The sequence below is a fragment of the Phascolarctos cinereus genome, unplaced genomic scaffold (genome assembly GCF_003287225.1).
Source record: "Phascolarctos cinereus isolate Bilbo 61053 unplaced genomic scaffold, phaCin_HiC Scaffold_4;HRSCAF=312, whole genome shotgun sequence".
Lineage (NCBI taxonomy): Eukaryota > Metazoa > Chordata > Mammalia > Diprotodontia > Phascolarctidae > Phascolarctos > Phascolarctos cinereus.
The window spans coordinates 46,833,252-46,851,882 of record NW_027555847.1 but is presented as its reverse complement, the minus strand read 5'-3'; the positions used below and the strand labels follow the sequence as shown (position 1 = coordinate 46,851,882).

Sequence of the window (18,631 nt, the reverse complement as noted above, 5' to 3'; positions counted from 1 at the left end):
CTGACTCAGCTGATACAAGATGATGAAAATACAGGCCAGTCCCATCAGACAACTTGAACCTACCCCTTTTAATATGTCATCTTTGTTATCGCTCCATTTCATGAAGAGGACGATCTTCCAGCTGGTGTTGCAGTTGACAGAATTGACCTGGAAAACAGATGATTAGGCTGACAGAGTGTTCGGTCAGGTAGGTCGATGACACGCAGGAACCCCTTTATTAAGCTCATTAAATCCTCATTACCACACAGCAGACAAAACTGAGGCTGGGGGAATAACTCGGTAAAGTCATCAACTACCTAAATACCTCAGAGTCAAGGTGTGGCTACACTGCTAATTAGGGCAATGTCCTTTTGTGGGAAGGAGAACAACATTCCAAGGAGAGGTCTGGCACCACCTGCTTCTGCACCCCTGATGGAATTGACCTAGCTAAGGCTCCTGGGCCAAGCTACCTGATCTTCTAAATACCTCTTGCTAAAGTGAAGTGAGCAGAACCAGGAGAACATCTTACATAGTAGCAGCCATACTACAAAGATGATCAGCTATGGAAGACTTAGCTACTCTGGTCAAGACACTGATCCAAGACAATCCAAAGGACCCATGATGACAAGTGCTATCCATCTCCAGAAAGAGAACTGATGAACTCTAAATGCACATTGAAAAATGCTTTTTAACTTTATATTTCGTGCTTTTTTGTGGAATTTTTACAACATGGCTAAATTCGAATTATGTTTTGCATGACTTCACATGTATAATCAATATCATATTGCTTGCCTTCTCAGGGTGAGAGAGGGGCAGGAAGGAAGGAGAGAATTTGGAACTCAAAATTTTTTTTAAAATAAATGGTAAATTTAAAAAAAATACAATTGGGAAATATTTTCTGAAATAAATAAAAATGTAATTAAAAATAAAGTTATGAACCCCCCAAAACCAACTATCTCTTGCTAGTAACTCTACCCAACCTCTTGCTCACCAGCCAGAAAGGAAAACAAGGGAAAGGAATAAGCATTTCTATAGCGTCTACTACGTAACAGGCATTGTGCTAAGAGCTTTTTTTTTTAATACAAATATCAGCCCATTTGATCTTCACAATAACCCTGAGAGGTAGGTGCTATTGTTATGCCCATTTTACATCTGGGGAAACTTAGGCAAACAGAGGCTAACTGATTTTCCCAGGGTCACTCAGCTAGTACAAGTGTCTGAGGGTAGATTTGAACTCACATCTTCCTGACGCCAGACCCAGTGTTCTATCTACTGTGTCACCTAGCTGGCTCCAGGACAAGTCCAGGACACAGAACTTTTCTCTATTCTGAGAGAATACAGGCTACATTCAACACCTTTATAACTCAATTAGCATGACTACTAAGAAGCCAACTCTCTCTTCCATCTAAGACTTTACTCTTTCAGCTTTCCAACAAGAACAATTCTCTCAGGCTCCGTTTTCTTGTCTGTCAGATGAGAACGATAATATCATCTACTTGGTAGGGCTGTTGAGAACATCAAATGATACAGAAGCTAGAGAGCTGAACTCAGTACCTCAGACACTTCGGAGCTGCGTACCCCTGGGCAAGAATCTCTGTGCCTCAATTTCCTCATTTGTATAATAAGAATGCTTGACTCAGTTTCAGCGGCCTCTAAAGTCTATTCCAGCTCTTCTATAAAGTGGATTGTAAACTTTAAAGTGCTATATAAACATTATTTTCATTATTATTATTATTATTATTATTATTATTATTGTTATTACTACACAGTATTACAATTATTACCATGTGCTTAATTCCTGGGCTTCAATTTCTCCTTTGCAAAATGAGAGGGACGCACTTGATCTCTGTCTGAGGTTCCTCCCAACGCTAATATTGTATGATCCACAGTAAGTCTATGTACCTGTTGTGGGATCACAGCTCAGCGTTTTATTTTTCTTTCTCTTACCTCATTGCAGCCCGGGTTGTCCACAAGCTGGTGAGTGCTAGCATGAAGAGGCTGTCCAGCATTGACGGGATTCAGAACCACCTTGTCTCCAATGACAACCTAGAAAGAAGGGATAGGTCCTCAGAAGGATGAAGGCAAGGGGGAAAGCCTACAGTTTCTTGGCTCCCAGATGTTAAGGAGTCTGAGTACAAACACAAATAAGCATTTCATAATGTAGAGTTTGCAGAGAGTGGTACGAGGCTCAAGATGGCCTTTGGACAGTTTTGACATATCCCACAGGTCAACATACTGAAAACCTGCCTACCCCAAACCTCCACTGAGAGGCAAAAGGAGGCATTTAATGGAGTAAAAGATATTTGACCCAGTTTAGGCAAACTCTTCTCTATTTATTTCTGAGCTTCATGAAATATGAGGATTGGCTAAAGGAATTCAAGCTGTTTAACCTGGAGAAGAGAGGATTTGGTAGAGGGAAAGCAAGGAGAAATCATGCTGTCTTAAGTATTTGAAGGGTCAGCATATGGAAAGAGAATCAGCCTTCATTTTGGTCCCAAAGAGCAGAAGTAGGAGCAATGACTAGAAGTTGAAGAGAGGAAAATTTAAGCTTGACACAGGAAAATACTTCCTAGCTCTGCTAAAACAGAGCAGGTTGCCTTAGGAAGCTACAGCTTCCCCTTCATGAGAGGTTTTCAAGCAGAGGCCAAAGACTACTATAATATATCATAGAGGGATTCTTTCTTCAAGTGTGGCTTGGACAAAATAGCTACCAAGGTCTCTTCCAATTCCAAAATTTGGAGGCTATTCTGAGGGTTCCATCATTTAATGGATGGCACCCGGGTTGCTACGATCTTAAATAAACAGTCCATTACAATACAAGTTATGAAAGCTCACCAGACCATATATTTCAAGCTGAAAGGAGCCGTAGAGGCCTTCTAGGTCTGGCTCCTTTAATTTCTAATGAGGTATTTGTGCTCCAGAGAAGTTAGGTGAACTGCCCCAGGTCACTCAGCTAGTAGGTAACGGAGCTAGAATTCAAACCCAGGTCTCCTAACTCCAAATGTAGCACCCCTGCTGCTTCTCTCACATCTTCCAAGATAGTTCCTACATAGAGGCATGTAATCGTGGGATGCAGAATCATTTACTCAGTTAGGAAGCAATGCAGAATCATTTACCCAGTTAGGAAGAGAGGCAAAGAATATAGTAAGAGCTTTAAAAGCTCTAAAATAATGAGCCTACTCCATTTGGGCAGAGCTAGGAAGTGTTTCCCTACGTTGAGCTTACATTTCCCTCTCTTTAGTTTCCAGTCATTGCTCTTACGTTGGCCCTTTGGGGCCAAGGACCAATCCCTTTTCCATATGCCAGCCCTTCAAACATCTTTTAAAAAGCATCAGGTCCCCTCTCTGTCCCTCTACCAATTCCTCTCATTGCTTCCACTGCTGGCAAAGACAGGTTAACGTAAGGCTATTGCAGATAACCAAGGCAAAACTTTCCAGTTGGATCACTACTCTCAGCCAGGACCACTCAGGTATCTCTTCTCCCCTTAACAATGATGAGTTGGGATAATTATATCCAAAGTCCCCAGTGGAATTTCAGGGGCCCAGAAGCATGATGTTTCCCAAGGAAAGGCTTTGTCTTTGCTCCTCTCCTAGGACAAAGACTAAATCCTTTCTTTTTAAAGGACATGGTTCTTTGTCCAGATTTTAGGCAGGCCACATGGATCACAGGAGTCTGACCAAGATAGCAACCAAAATGGGAAGGGGTCAGAGGAAGGGAAGCACAAAAATGAGACAGAGGACAAACCAAGCAAAGGCTTTATCAAGAGACAATTAAATTTGGGGCATGGTGGAGAGTGAACTAGGAGTCAGGAAGACCTGGGTTCAGATCCTATCTCAGATACTCAGTGATTGTGTGACCCAGGACAAGTCACTTAACCTCTCAGGGCCTCAGTTTCCTTTTCTGTAAAACGAAGGGGCCGGGCTCAGTGTCCTCTAAGGTTCCTTCCAGCTCTAGACCTGTGACCCTATAAATTTCGTATTTCAAGAAACTCCTTTGTTTCTATCTTCAAAGGCTCCTTTTTGAATGTCAAGACATGGTTCCATGGTGATTTTTTTCCTCTACTGTCAATTTAAGTGGCCAGGTAAGCATTTAGTCATTAATATATACAGAGCATCGGGTTGGCTAGAACGGAACTCACACATGGTTTCCGAGGTCTGGGCCTATGACACGGCCTGGCGGTGAGGATAGAGAACTCACCTCCGAGTCAGAAAGACCAGGGTTCAGGTCTTGCTTCTGACCCCTTCTGGTTGTATGCCTAAGACAAGAGACAATCCTTCGGTGTCCCAAACAACTCTCTAAGATAATAAGTATAAAATAGTTGCCGATTTGCACAGATAGAGGATGTTTCCTCACCAGGCATGGCCCAACCTGTAGCAGGATAAGAATATAGCTACAGCTTGGTTTCAATGATTCAACAAATATTTGTTATGCAACCAGGCGCTGTGTGTACAAGGTATCTACGAGGTGCTAGGATACAGAAATACGTATGGAACAGTCCTTGCCCCCATGGAGCTTACATTTGACTGAGGATCAGGGATGAAGATTATCTCCAGTTTTTTTGAAAGCTAGAGCTACAAACTGAAGGTGTGGCATGAAAATAAAGTACCTTACAACAGGGATTTGTACTTACACTGTCCCCTATGGATCGTAGCTTATAGAATGGCTGAATGTAAAACCAAGATCCTTCATTCCCAGCCTCATCCAAAGTCACCCTCATCGCATTCTTCTCTAGGAGAGCTGGAAGCCTCTTATTCACTGTTAGGTATTTGTTACTTTTCAAATGCAGGAGCTAAAACCCGCAAAGAGAAGACAGAAATCAATGAGGGCCAGTCTTTCCTTAGGATACCTCCATCCTATGCAATTGCACATAAAACACCTTTCCTTGTACTACACTCATTCCAGAATTTGAACCTAGTTTGACTAATATTTAATCAAAAACTAGTTTGGTTGAGGGGTTCCAAAGAGCATTCTTGCCATGGAAATAACACTGAGAACTTCTGACTCAACCAACCATGAAGGGACACAGAAAAGAATGTCCTTAGAGGAGTGGTGAGATTCCTCTTACAGAAGGGTGGACCAAGGAGAGAATCCCACTGCACTCCACTCTGCATTATCTGCTGTGTTAAGGGTTTCTAATAAGAGCTACCAGACTAATTGTTAGCCCCTTAAGGATATCAAAATAGACTCAAGGCTGTTTTGGAAGCAAACTGACCTCCTTGCAGAGGGCAGAGAGAGTAGGTGATTACTCTTTCCCATTCATTCTAGTCCATGCCAGAGGCAAGAGAGACAAGCACATAACAAGATCAGAGGCCAAGAAGTGTACTCAGAAATGTGGGCTCTCTCCAACAACGCTTTCTCTATTTACATAAGGTGACAATCTAAATCCTACAGTCCTATCCCAGCCTCGAGTTTAACAGGGGGTGAAGGGTAGGAGGAAGAAGAAATTCACTGTAATGACCACCTGAACACCATCACTATTCCTTATAAAATATCCTCCGTCTTTCACCCCGGAAAATGGGTTCAGTTGGCAAGAAGTGGCATTCAAACAGAAATCTTGGATCTGGAGATATATATCTTTAAACTTAGCTGGGCTGTCTTGGCAACAAAGAGTTATTCTCTGTTCAAATACACTTTGGAACTCCAGAAGCATAGAGTCAGCCATCCCCACCTACCTGGATGACATTGCCATACTGGATGACAGTTCCCAATAACTTCCTGTTTTCTGTCTCGTTCTGCTTTTTCTCCAGATCTGCTGCATGCTGGAAAGAAAGAAGAGATTGACAGTGAAGGGGCAGCTTTCTTCTGCAGTTTGACAACCTTTTCATAACTTACGGCAATCACAGAAAATTAATGGGTACTTAAGGATAGTCAGGAACTCAGTGAAATCAGGCAGAGGATGTAACAGAAAATTCCACGAACTCTGTAATTCTTTCGCTTTCTCATGCTTTCTTCCATCTTTCCACCTTCTTATCCTGCCTTCCTCCCCGCCCCCACCCCTGCAAAAAGGGTAGGTTTGACTGAAACTGTTAACTATAACTATTGATGCAAGAACAGAACTACTGATGCAAGAGTATCAGCTTTTCTTGCATCTCTTCAAGGGGTATGATACAAGAAAGGGAAAAAGGAGACAGTCTTAGTAAACATGGAGCCAGGTCTGTGAATGTTGGGCAGGCTCACAAAGATGTCTGGAGGCTTCTGGACTTGTTTGAAAGGTTGTTTTCATAAGTAGTCATTTCTCACTATTTTATTTGCACAATATTTATTCATTTGCTCATTTATTTGGTGCTTACAATATGCTAGCTAGGGCAGGGGTGGGGAATCTGAGGTCTCAAAGCTACATGTGGCCCTTTAGGTCCTCCAGTGAGGCCCTCTGATCGAATTCAAACTTCACAGAACAAATCCCCTTAATAAAAGAATCTGTTCTGTAAAACTTGGATACATACAGCCCCAGTAAGTGTTCAAGACTGGACGTGAACTCAGGTCTCTCCTGACTCCAAATTCATATCTCTTTCCTCCAAATTACTTTTTTTCCATCACAACAACCACGAAAGGTAAGTTGCTGTACTCAGCGCTATCCAGGAGTGAGTGCACCACGTCCCCTTCTCCCAGTCCTGGACGGGTGTGTGCTGAAAAGGAGGATGTGGGAAGAAACCTAGTATCTAATCTGGTCAATAAGTATGCCCAGGCTTCCCACACTATATTTTCCAAAGACTCCCAGTCTTCACTTACATCAAATATTCTCAGAAAGTGACCAGAAACGGGCCTTACTCAACTTCCTGTACATGATTTCTCACTGCTCTGACCAAGAGCAATGATGCAGGCTAGAGAAAATAACATATATAAAATATTCACTAACTATAAAGTGCCATATTCAATTAGACACTTACTGTACATGTAATCCATTTTTATAACATTATCTTTTCTATTCATAATCCAATCTTAATTATATAATGGTGGCCTAACTTACACAACACTTTGATCCCCAAAAGGTTCCCCTGTCTCCCTTAATCTTGTTTCCCCCTGATATCGAGTAAAGAAATTATCATACTGGCCTCTGTAAAGTATGAGCGCCAGCCTTGGCAAAATTTTGAAGTAGGAGGTAATGACTTGGTAGAAAAATCCCTGAACCTAGTGTCAGGAAAACCAGAGTTCAAATCCTGCCTCGGACGTTTGTAAGCTGTGCAAATCACTTACTTAACTTCAGTTTCCTCATCTGTGCAATGAATAATGATGACTGTGATACTTACCTCAAAGGGCTGTTCTGAGCCTCCAATAAAGTAATGTATGGGAAGTGCTTCAAAAAAATTTAAAGTGCTATACAAATGCCAGTTCCTTCCCCTCTTCCTCCTCTTCTCTTCCTCCTGTTACTATAATGTGTGTGAACTCATGCAAGGCTCAACTTCTCTGAGCCTCAGTTTCCTCTTCTGGAAAATGAGCCAATTGGTTGGGGTGGCTCAGAGGACAAAGCACTGTCTCTGCAGTCAGAGACCCTGGGCTCAAATCCCACCTCCGATGGCTACAATCTTGGGCCAAGTCACTTAACGGGAAGAGCTAACATTCTGAGAGAGCTTTGAGGCTGCAAAGCCCTTTATGTAGATTATCTCATCTGCTCCACCAGTTTCCTCACCTGTAAAGTGAAGGAGATGGCTTCAGGAGGCTTCTGAGATCTCTTCCAGCTCCAGAGCTGTGATCTCCTCACAGGTCTCTAGGGTTTCCTTTAATTCTGGATCTATGATAGCTCCTTTTCCTTCAGACCTGACTCAACCTCAAACTCTCTCTAGTCAAAATATCTCTGTCTGGCCTCCCTCATGACCTCTTCTCAAAGGCTGATGGAATAAGAAAACCTAGGCTAAGGTGGATAACACATGAAAAGCTGATAACCATTTAATATCTAAAGAGAAGTCTTCAGCCCATTGGGAGACTTCTCTTTCATGTAAAGGCACCGGTAAGAGTCATCTAGGATAAGAAAATATGAATAGGCTGTAATTTGGCTTCCTTTAAGCCTCGATTAAAATCCTATTCATTACAGGAAGCCTTTCCCAACTCCTCTTAATTCTAGTTCCTTCCCTCTGTTAATTATTTCCTATTTATCCTATCTATAGCTTTTGTGCAAGTGTGTGTGTGTGTGTGTGTGTGTGTGTGTGTGTGTTTGCATGTTGTTTCCTATTTGAGTTCCCTGAAGGCAGGGGGACTGTCTTTTGCCTTTTTTTATATCTCCAATACAGTGTCTCGCACATAGTAGGCTTAATAAATGTTTATCGACTGAAAGGAATGATGACACTGAAGGCAGCCATAGTTCTAATTACCAAAGTAAAGGAGGAGTTGCTAGGTGCTCATAGGTTATTTCTCCCAGGCAACATAGCTGCATTCTAACTGTCCACTTGCATGCATACACACGACATCAAAGCAAAGGACCTTTAGTGGTGGCAATTTCAGATATCACAGAAAGCAGTTGGGGGATTATTTGAGGGCAGAAGATCTTCAGGTGCTCATGGAATCACACTGTTTAGGCAGTTTCCAACTCTATCCACATGTAAGCCTCCTCTAAGTCAAGATTTAAAAGCTTAAATCTGATGAGAATAGCTATCGAGATGGTGAGTTCCAAAACCAACTGCTAGTGAGTCCATAAGAACTATGTGAGATTGCCCCTTCACTGATGCAAACAATAAAGAGTTTATTCTCATTCTACCAGATCCTTAAGATAAAATTCCATTCAAATGTTTCTCTATTTATTTTGGCTTAGGCTTACTGCCTGATGATTCTGAGCTGAGAAAATTTCACTAGATTAAAATGTAAATCTCCACAGACAAGATGAGGACAAGACAAGCAGTGGCAGCCATTATGGGTGGCCCATCATTTATTTCTCTCTCTCTCTCTCTCTCTCTCTCTCTCTCTCTCTCTCTCTCTCTCTCTCTCTCGTACACGCACACCTCTATACTCTCTCCCTCCTTTTCTCTATTTCTTTTCCCTTTCTTCTCCTTTTCCTTCTTCCCTTTTTAAGCCTTTATGCCCACTGGCATCTCCAGGCATAGCAGAGCTAATGAGGATATTGACCCCTTATGACAGCCTTATTCTCCATTTGTTATTTAGAGGGAAATGTTTATACTAAACATCTAGCTATTGGATCTTATAGTTAATGTTTCATTTTGCTTTGAAAATAGTTTTCTTAGTGAAGCTTTTGGAAAGATGTCACCAAACAAATCAAAAAGGGAAACTATACCTTGAGAAGTAAAGGCAATGGAGTTAAATTAAAAAAAAAACATCTTTAGTACCCTGAAATATCCCTTTTTCCACTTATAAAATCATTACACTAAAAAGACTACTCCTTGGCTAATCAATCTATCTATAAGCAATTATTAAGTTTCTACTCTAGGCAGAGCACTGTGGCACACAAAGATTTTTTAAAAATTCGTACTTCTCCAGAAGCTCACATCAAAAGTATACCTCTCTTTCACATCCACTAAAATCTTACTCCAAAGGCTCATTGTGTGATGTGGAGGTGACCTTGGTTTCTTGAAGGCTATTCCAGGAGAGCACTTGTTCCAGCAGGTTCTGCCAAGTTGGTAAGACTTGAGCAAAAATGCAGTACATCTGCTGTCTAAGGACCAGCCTGGCTAAGTGTAAATATGGGTCATAGACCACAAAGTACAAAACCAAAGTTTTATAATTTGAAATACCCATAGACGTGGTTTATGGGAGTGCCTCATTTTATAGGCAAGGAAAGTGAGGCCCCAGAGAACTTAAATGACTTGTCTAAAGTGACACAGTTCTGTATCAGCAAAGGGAGCACCCCACACTGACCAGCTCACAGCTCTTTGACATATTAGCACATTCCTCTCTATGGAACCTTGAATTGTGCTTCAAACTGCCAAGAAATAGGGGCCAACAGATCTAAACACAAGTTTGGAAGCAATATATTCATCACTAAAGACTTTAATTGAATATCAGCGACTTAGGAATAAATACCAAAGAATCTGGAAATTCCACTTAAATGAGTTAACTGGTCACAGTCAAATTCAAAACCAGCAAAAAGGAGTGACTGCTCAAAATTAATCACCCCTGTAGCATTATTAGAAAGGTAAGATGTACAACAAGGCTCACAATTGAGCCTACCTGCCTTTCCAGAAAGGAGCACTAAATCCAAAAGTTACATTTATTATTATTTTCTTATGTATTCTCTTTTTCTTCATATTATCTTTGTGGAGGGGGAAGGGGGTAAAAAAAAAACGTAATATTTATTGTTCACTAAATGTATGGATATAAAACATTTTCCTTTAGTTACATAAGGCAGCACTGAGAGAACCATCCACAACAGATAATGGCCTCTAGACATCAGCAATTCTCATGTTGTTTTAGGTTAAACAAGTGAGGTAATATGTAGTAAACAAGACTGGGGAGTAGGGATAATGGACAATGAATGGACTTAAATCTGCTAATAAATCACCAAAAACTGTTTCCAATAAAGTCAGGGCCTCTATTTGCAAAATTGCTGAAACAAATGCTGAACTGGCACATGATTTACTGTCTCCAGATATATTTCTCAGTTTCCTCTCTATCAAATGTATGTTACAACTTTATCCCTAAACTGAGGGCACACCACCTGCTCCTCTTTTCCTTGTAGGACCAGCTGAAAGGCAATTCAGAGTTCCAGAGTAATGACTATGATTATTAATCAGTGATGTTACCAAGTTCCTTAAGGAAAACCAAGATCAACTTTCTTTACCATTGCCCAGGCTGCTATTTACTCTGCTGCTGACATTGGAAAGACCTGATTAAATGACTGCAAAAAAGGTCACTGGGATAGCAGGAAAATGTCCTCCCTCATCTTCTTTTTTTAAGGTCAACAAGCTCAAAATACATCATGGGATATTATATTAGGCTTCTGGAAACAAGTAATGCAGGACTGAGTTTCAACAGACAATAATGAGTTGTCACCATCTCGGTTCCTCTTATCCTGTCAAAGCTTAAGGCTCATATTAAGAACTGATCATTTCTGAGAACTAAACAATGTGAGAGCCTGTTTCAAAGGAACAGGTAAATCATTATCAGGAAACAGTCAAGACCTTTAAAATGAATGTCATGGTCAGGAGTGGGGGGAGGGGAAAAGAATCAAGGAAGCATGACCAGAAGATAAATGAGAATGATTGGAGTCCAAGGAAACAAGCCTAGACTAAACTTGTCAGGTATGTTACAGCGGGGATTCCTTTCATGTATGGGTTTGACTAGATGGCTCCAGGGGTCTCTCTTCCAACTCTCAAATTCAGTGATTCTGTAAACACTAAAGACCACTAGATGTCAGCCTTCTTAAATCACTGTGGATTCTTGAGAGCAGGCAAAGGAAGTGAGGTGACCCAGGTTTCTCATCCCTTATATGGTGTTAATTTAAAATAATCCAGACTTTATCACGGAGGCTATAGACTCACAGCCTAAAAGAAAGAAATCCATTTGAAAAGAGCCAGAGGCAAGAAAAGGTAAAAGAGTAATTAATCTATTAATGTCTCAATGAATATTTAAAATTCATCCATATATCTCAATGTCCTGGAAAAGATACCACAAAAATGAAAATACTTAAGAAGTCAACTACTTATTTGTACAGTTAGGGAGACGGAAACTTCACATATCTGATCCTATCCTAAAGGAAAAGACAACAATGGGTATTTTTCTATGGATTGAGGTTAACGTGAGTCCTGAAAACATTTCGTTGTTTTTTTTTTTAAAAGCAAGATTGAAAGATGGCACCCCGCCATTAACGGGGATGTAGCAGAGGCCTGGCAGGTAAAAGAAATATTTGGGGATTGAGAAATGTTCACAAGACTAAATCCACTTTATGGTATAGAAGGAAAGGACAACAGAATGAATTTGGGTCTGCTGAATACTTTGCTTACGTGCTGGATACTGACCCAACCACTTGGACATCTGCTTTAAACTGTTTATATTTGTGGTGATGGATCTGTGCTGATCTCCTCCCTCCCCCCATTTAGAACCAACAGCACACATCAGTAAGACTGCTGCCCAGGGTTAATAGAGCAGTCTCTGGATGACGAACAGGGCAAGTGTTACTAACTAATCCTTGCAGAGATTGTACCCTTGACCTTAATGGGTCATCTCTTTCACTGAACAACCAAGCCTACTCAATAATTCTGAATATCACCACCAAGCCCCAAATGGCAATAATATGATAATACCTTGGATTTATAGCGGTGTCTTTCTTCAGAAGAGCATTCCTGGGAGGTGGGAGGGGCAAATATTACCATCACAATTTTACAGATGGAGAAACTGAGGTTCACATTAGTTAAGCAACTTAAGCAACTTGCCCAGGGTCACACAGCAAGTCAGAACTAGAAGCTGGAGTTCTCCCGATTCTCAATCCAGTGAAAAATCAATAGAAGTAATGTGCCCTCAAAGTTTGAGGCCCCATGCTGCATCAGAAAGGACAATTTCAGCTTCTCTGAAGGAAGGTACTAGCTCTGTGAAACTTACTAGCATCTTCCTTTGGGGGGTGGGGAGTAGGCGGAGTAAAAACCTTCACCACTTGATTAAATGATGTACAATAACAGAGCACCCCAAGGCAGGGTTTGGACAGAGATTCAACCCTACCACCACCGAATACCAATTAAATGCAAAATGAGACCAGATGTGGAAACGTGAGGGCATCACAAACTATGGCTGCGTTCATTGTCTTTGATACATACGTGTAATTTGTTGAGTAAGACTGCATCCGTCGTGCTGTTAGCACCAGGCTTTGCAGCTTTCCAAAACTGCTTCTGTGCAGAGTATCGATTCATAGGACATAGCTTAAAGAGGCAATCTAGAAGGAAAGGGGGAGCAAAAAGGGAGAAAAATTTGAAGAAGGTGGAGAAAATACCATTTACAAAAACTTTTCAACCACTTCCAACCTCTAAATATTTACAACATCCTCACTTTGTGTAACAGACTGCATGTATACTTGAACGTTCATAAAACAAGTCACATTTTAAAGAATGGTTGAGGAGTATGGTGTTTAAAAGAAACTGAGTTGAGGAGCTCTTTAGTCAAGTTTCTGAAAACTAAATCTTGGAAAGAGGATTTCCTTTGGTTTTCCATCCAAAGAAGGTAAAGCTCAATTATTTTGGAATCTGATCACTTAGGATTTGAGATCATTTAGACAAGGCTCACCTACTTAACGTTCACATTGCATAAAAAAAAAGAGAGAGAGAGAACACAGTAACAGCCACATTGTGTGATAACTAACTTTGATAGACTTATCTCTTCTTAGCAATGCAAGGATCTAAGACAACTCTAAAAGACTCATGATGGAAAATGCTGCCCATATCCAGAAGAAGAACTATGGAGTCCAAATGCAGATCAAAGCATACTATTTGCTCTCTCTCTCTTTTTTCTTTTTTTTCTTCTTTCTGGTGGTTTCTCCCATTGGTTCTAATTCTTCTTTACAACATGACTAATGTGAAAATAGGTTTAATATGAATGTATATGTAGAGCCTATATCAAATTGCACACCAGCTTGGGAGTAGGGAGGAGGAGAAAGATTGGGAGAAAATTTGGAACTCAAAATCTTATGGAAGTGAATGTTGAAAAGTAAAAATAAATAATTTTTTTGAAAATATATGTAATTGAGGAAAAATAAAATATTATACAAATAATAAAAAGCGAAATCTGCCAAGGAAATTACTAGTATAAATGTGATTGCAGGGGACCGGTAAAAGTACAAAACACAAATTTTCAAAGACTTTCCCATAATGAGTAATAACAATACTAGGAATGGCTAGTCTTTATATAATAGTGCTTTCAGGTGTGAAAAGTGCTTCACACATTCACTTACTGGATCTGAACAATAACCCTGTGAGGTACATGTTATCATCCCTATTTTAAATATGAGGAAACTGAGGATGAAAAAGCTTAACTGACTTGAGAGAGGATTTAAATACAGGTTTTTGTGCCTCAGGAAAGAACAAACCTGGAGTCAGGAAGACCCAAATTAAAATCCAGCCTCAGCCACTTATTAGCTGTGTGACCCTGGGCAAGTGACTTCACCTATCTGCCTCAGTTTCCTCATCTGTACAAAGGAGGTAATATTAGCACCTACCTCTCACAGGGTTGTTGGGAGGACTGAATAAGATTCTATTTGTAAAGCATTTGGCAAACCTTAAAGGACCCCATAATGTTAGCTTTCATTATCATATACTATGCCACCTATCTGCTTCATATCAAATAGATGGGGCATATTAAGTGATTTTTAATTATAACTTCTTTTGAATCTATTCTTTAAGCAGGTCTCCTACAGCTCAAGAGAACACTGTTAGCCTTTAGGCTAATCACTATATATCTTGAAAAGTTAAAAAAATAATCAAGTCTTATACTTTATAAACCAGCACAAAAACCTTTGATTTTGTTTGTGTGAGAACTCTCCTTCCCCAAGGAATGCAAACTAACTATAATTTTTGTCGAGAGACACCCGGAGTTCCAACAGAATCGATGACCTCCTGTGTAGTTCAAGGCCACACGGATAGAAAGCCTCAATTTGAGATGTCCATGGTTCAACATACAGTATCCTACCTGCTACACAATGACGCTTCACAGGCATTTCTAGTAGAGTATTTTAATATTCAGAATTTTTAATATTAGGATTGACTTTTCCCACTGTGAGTTGAAACCAGTAAGCTTTTATGGTATGTGGTACATTTACAAAATCCCAACATTCAATAGTTCAGAAAAAAAAACTAAACTGTGTGTTTGGATTCCATCAACACCACACTGTCTAAGATTTCTGTCTGGCCACAAGTAATTCTAAAAAGTGAAATCAAGGCCACTAGGAAAGTCCCTACCAAAGAATGTGATCATTCAGACATTCTACTCAGGCCTGCTGATGAATGACACACCCCAGGAACTGTATCAAAACAAAGAAAGTGAAGCAAGAGGCCTGGAATCCCAGTCTGACTCCCCTTGTAAACGACAAGGGAGCTGTCCCTCGTACACGGTGATGACATACTGTTAGTGACAGCCATCAGCAACAGCGCCATCTTTGTCAGAGATGCACTGATGCTGACGCCAATAAGACCCCTTTCTTCTTCACACCAGCAGTGAAGAATTTACACTCATCTCTGCAGCCCTTCGGGCCTAATTCCCCTTGTGCCAACGGCACACACTAGTCAGGTAGATGGCCAAAGTGAAAAAGTCAAGGCTTTGGCCAGAAAATCTAGGTGAGGTAAAAACAAAGGATATCAATACAATTTGATTTCTTTTTTTTTTTAAAGCTAACTGATCCAAGTGGGTAGAAATGAACTCTGTGGTTTTCATCTCATTAATACTATCCTTTCACTCAGCTGCCTTCAGGCTTATTATTTATCTTAATCAGTTAAAAAAAAATGAATGCATTATTGCCACTATGTATTTATTTACCTTTTTTTAATAAAGTATACATTTGAATAACTGTATAAATAATATACATTGTACAAGTTGCACAAAAATGCAAATTTTAAAATGATGAGAAAAAGATGAAGTCATAGACCCTGGAGTCAATAGAAAGCCACAAGAGTTTTAGTGAGAGGGGGAGCGATGTGGTCAGACTTGCCTGGCCACGCACAGAGAACCCAATTAGAAGCTTGCTGCAATGGTTCAGGAGAGACAGGCACAAAGGACCTGAACGAGGGTGGAGGACACATGAATAGAGAGAAAGGGAAGAAGGAGAGAGAAGTTGTAAAAAGGTATGACAAGATTTGGCAGCTGGTATGTGGGATTATGATAAGGTGAGAGAAAGAGGGAAGAGTGAAGGAGGATACTGAAGCTGAATATCTGAATGAAAGGAAAGTTTGGTGGTACCCTCAAAAGAAACAGGCAAGTTCTGAAGGACAGCAGGGTTTGAGGAGAAAGAGAAAGTAATAAGACTTGTGATGCAAATTACAAAGTATCAGGTCTGCTCAACCTGTACAATTCAAAAAGAAAATGGGGGATTTGGAGTTCAACTCATCAATTACTGGCCTGGAGCCAGAGGCTATAATGCTGAGGCTGCAAGTCTGAGGGACTGGGAAATCTCCTTGGAGGTTCGTGCTCTTCATATCTACCACCCAATCAAAATCCTGGTAGTTGTCTATAGAACTCCAGGTCACTCTCTTTCCTTCCTCAATGACTTCAGTACATGGCTCACAATTTTTCTTTCTTCCTCAGCTCCTGCCTTCATGCTAGGGAACTTCAACATACATATTGACTCCCTCACCACTCAGTTCCCCTCAGCCTATTCACTTCCCCTGACTTACTCCTTCACCCCATCCCAGCTACACACAAAGATGGTCAAACCCTTCATCTTGCCATCACCCACAAATATGTCACTTCCACATCTGCAAATTCTGAAATCCCCTTCTCTGATAATAATCTTTTCTACCTTTCCTTTAACAAAGCCCTATTTGTCCACACTGTGACCTCTGATCCCTCAGCTCTTCAGTTCTCTCCCAGGCCATCTCCCCTGCACTTGCCGCTTTCTTTTCCTCATAAAGACCCCTTGGTGCCCCAATTTAACTCTGCACTGTCCTCCTCTATCGAATTCCTAGCTCCATTATCATCTCACCCACTACACCCAGCCCAGCTTCAGCCTTCTATCACTCCCACCATTTACTGTCTTCACAGGTGTCCCCCAGGGTTCTGTCCTGGACCTTCTTCTCTTCTCCCTCTATATTACCTCATTTGGTGATCTCATCTGCTCCTGTGGATTTCATTACATCACTATGCTAAGGATTTTCAAATCTACCTAATTGCTGACTTCTGCTTTCACATATCCAGATGCCTTTCAGACATCTCCAACTGGATGTTCAGTAGACATCTTAAACTCAGTCAGTCCAAAACAGAACTCTATCTTCCCCCTTAAGTCCTCCCAACCTTTTAACTTTTCTGTTACTGTCAAGGGCAAAACCATCTTCTCAGTCTTTCAGGCTTACAGCCTCAGTGTCATCCTCAACTCCTCATTATCTCTCTCTCTCTCTCTCTCTCTCTCTCTCTCTCTCTCTCTCTCTCTCTCTCACACACACACACACACACACACACACACACACACACACACACACACGCACAAAAGCACATCCAACCTGTTGCCAAGGTCCATTTGATTTCACCTTTGCAACATGTCTTTCCCGCTTCTCATCATCTCATGCCTAAACTATTTTAACAGCCTGCTGGTGGGCCTGCCTATCTCAAATCTCTCCCCATTTCAGTCCATCCTCCATTCAGCTATTAAAGTAATTTTTCCTAATGTGCAAGCCTGACCACGTTGCCTGCTACTCAATAAAATCCAACGACTCCCTATCCTCTCCAGGATCAAATGCAAAATCCTCTATTTGGCATTCAAAGCTCTTCATAACCTAGATCTCTCCTACCTTTCCAGTCTTTTTACACTTTATTCCTCACCATGTCCTCTTTGATCCAGTGACACTAGCCTATTGGCTGTTCCAGGAACAAGACACTCTATCTTTCAATCCTAGGCATTTTCTTTGGATGTCCCCCATGGCTGGAACACTCTCCCCTTCTTCAACTCTACTTATTGGCTTCTCTAGCTTCCTTTAAATCCCATCGAAAATCTCGTCTTCTACAGAAAGGCTTTCCCAGCCCCTCTTAACTCTACTGCCTTCCCTCTGTTAATTATTTCCTATTTATTCTTCATATAGCTTGTTTGCATATATTTGTTTGGATGTTGTCTCTCCCATTAGGTTATGAGTTCCCTGACAGCAGGGACAATCTTTTACCCTTTTTTTTTTTAGCCCCAGAACTTAGCACAGTGCCTGGAACATTGTCAGTATTTGATACATTTTTATTGATTGATAGATGGATGGAGGGAGGCATAGAGATTGCATATTCAGCAGTTGGGAAAGATTTTTCCTAAGGGCACCTGCCACAGAAGGTGCCAGCCGGGCTTAGGAGGTACTTAGGTTATGAATGCCTGAAGTTGGGATGCCTATTACATAAAGGGAAGGGGAATGGGTTGGGAACCTGAGCAGAAAAAGAAAGGAGCAGGCTGAGGAACTTTTGGAGAATGGGAGTAGATATGGATGTGATTGTGCTGGAGATGGCTCCCACAACTGGCTATCACAGAAAAGGAGGGATACAATCTGTCCTCTCACCTCTATGGGGATTGATCAAATCCCATCTTGAGGGCCAGGGACCCCAAGAAATCCCCAACCCCAACTTGGACACTACTACTCTAACCAACTGAGCTAAACCCATACAGAAGACATCAAGAAAATCTCCCCCAAAAAGTCAGGAGGACAAAAGTAAGCAAGAAGACATACACAAAATGAAACCTTTCTGAAAATGAAACTTTTTATAAAAACTGACTAGCACCTAGGAATTTCACAGGTAGAAGAAGAAATAATATAGACCATTTAATGCAACTCATTTTAGAAATGAGCAAATGAGCCCTGGAAAGGTCCAGCTGCATATTCAAGGTCCCCTTAGAACTGCTAGTCCCTTCATGGAGATCATACTGATTCAGGCCCCATACAATGTGGTATAGTGGAAAGAGTGCTGAATTGAGAAACTGACGACCTGAATTCAAATCCTTCTGCCAATTAATACCTTGATGATCACAGACAAAACACTTCCCTCCCTCTGGGACTCAGTTTCCTTATCTGTAAAATGAGGGGATCAACTAGATGGCCTCTCAGGTTCTTTC

General features: G+C 41.0%; 1 protein-coding gene across 9 annotated transcripts in view; it reads right to left on the bottom strand.

The window, feature by feature from the left end:
- ITPR1 (inositol 1,4,5-trisphosphate receptor type 1) overlaps nt 1-18,631 on the bottom strand; it is a 393,174-nt gene that overhangs the window by 227,277 nt on the left and 147,266 nt on the right. For all 9 annotated transcript variants that reach the window (XM_078152159.1, XM_078152160.1, XM_078152161.1 and 6 more), the window contains exons 5-9: nt 12,672-12,787; nt 5,652-5,738; nt 4,610-4,768; nt 1,927-2,025; nt 64-147 (exon numbers count right to left, since the gene is read on the bottom strand). In XM_078152159.1, coding sequence (XP_078008285.1) covers nt 64-147; nt 1,927-2,025; nt 4,610-4,768; nt 5,652-5,738; nt 12,672-12,787 — 545 coding nt within the window. The remainder of the gene's footprint in view (nt 1-63; nt 148-1,926; nt 2,026-4,609; nt 4,769-5,651; nt 5,739-12,671; nt 12,788-18,631) is intronic.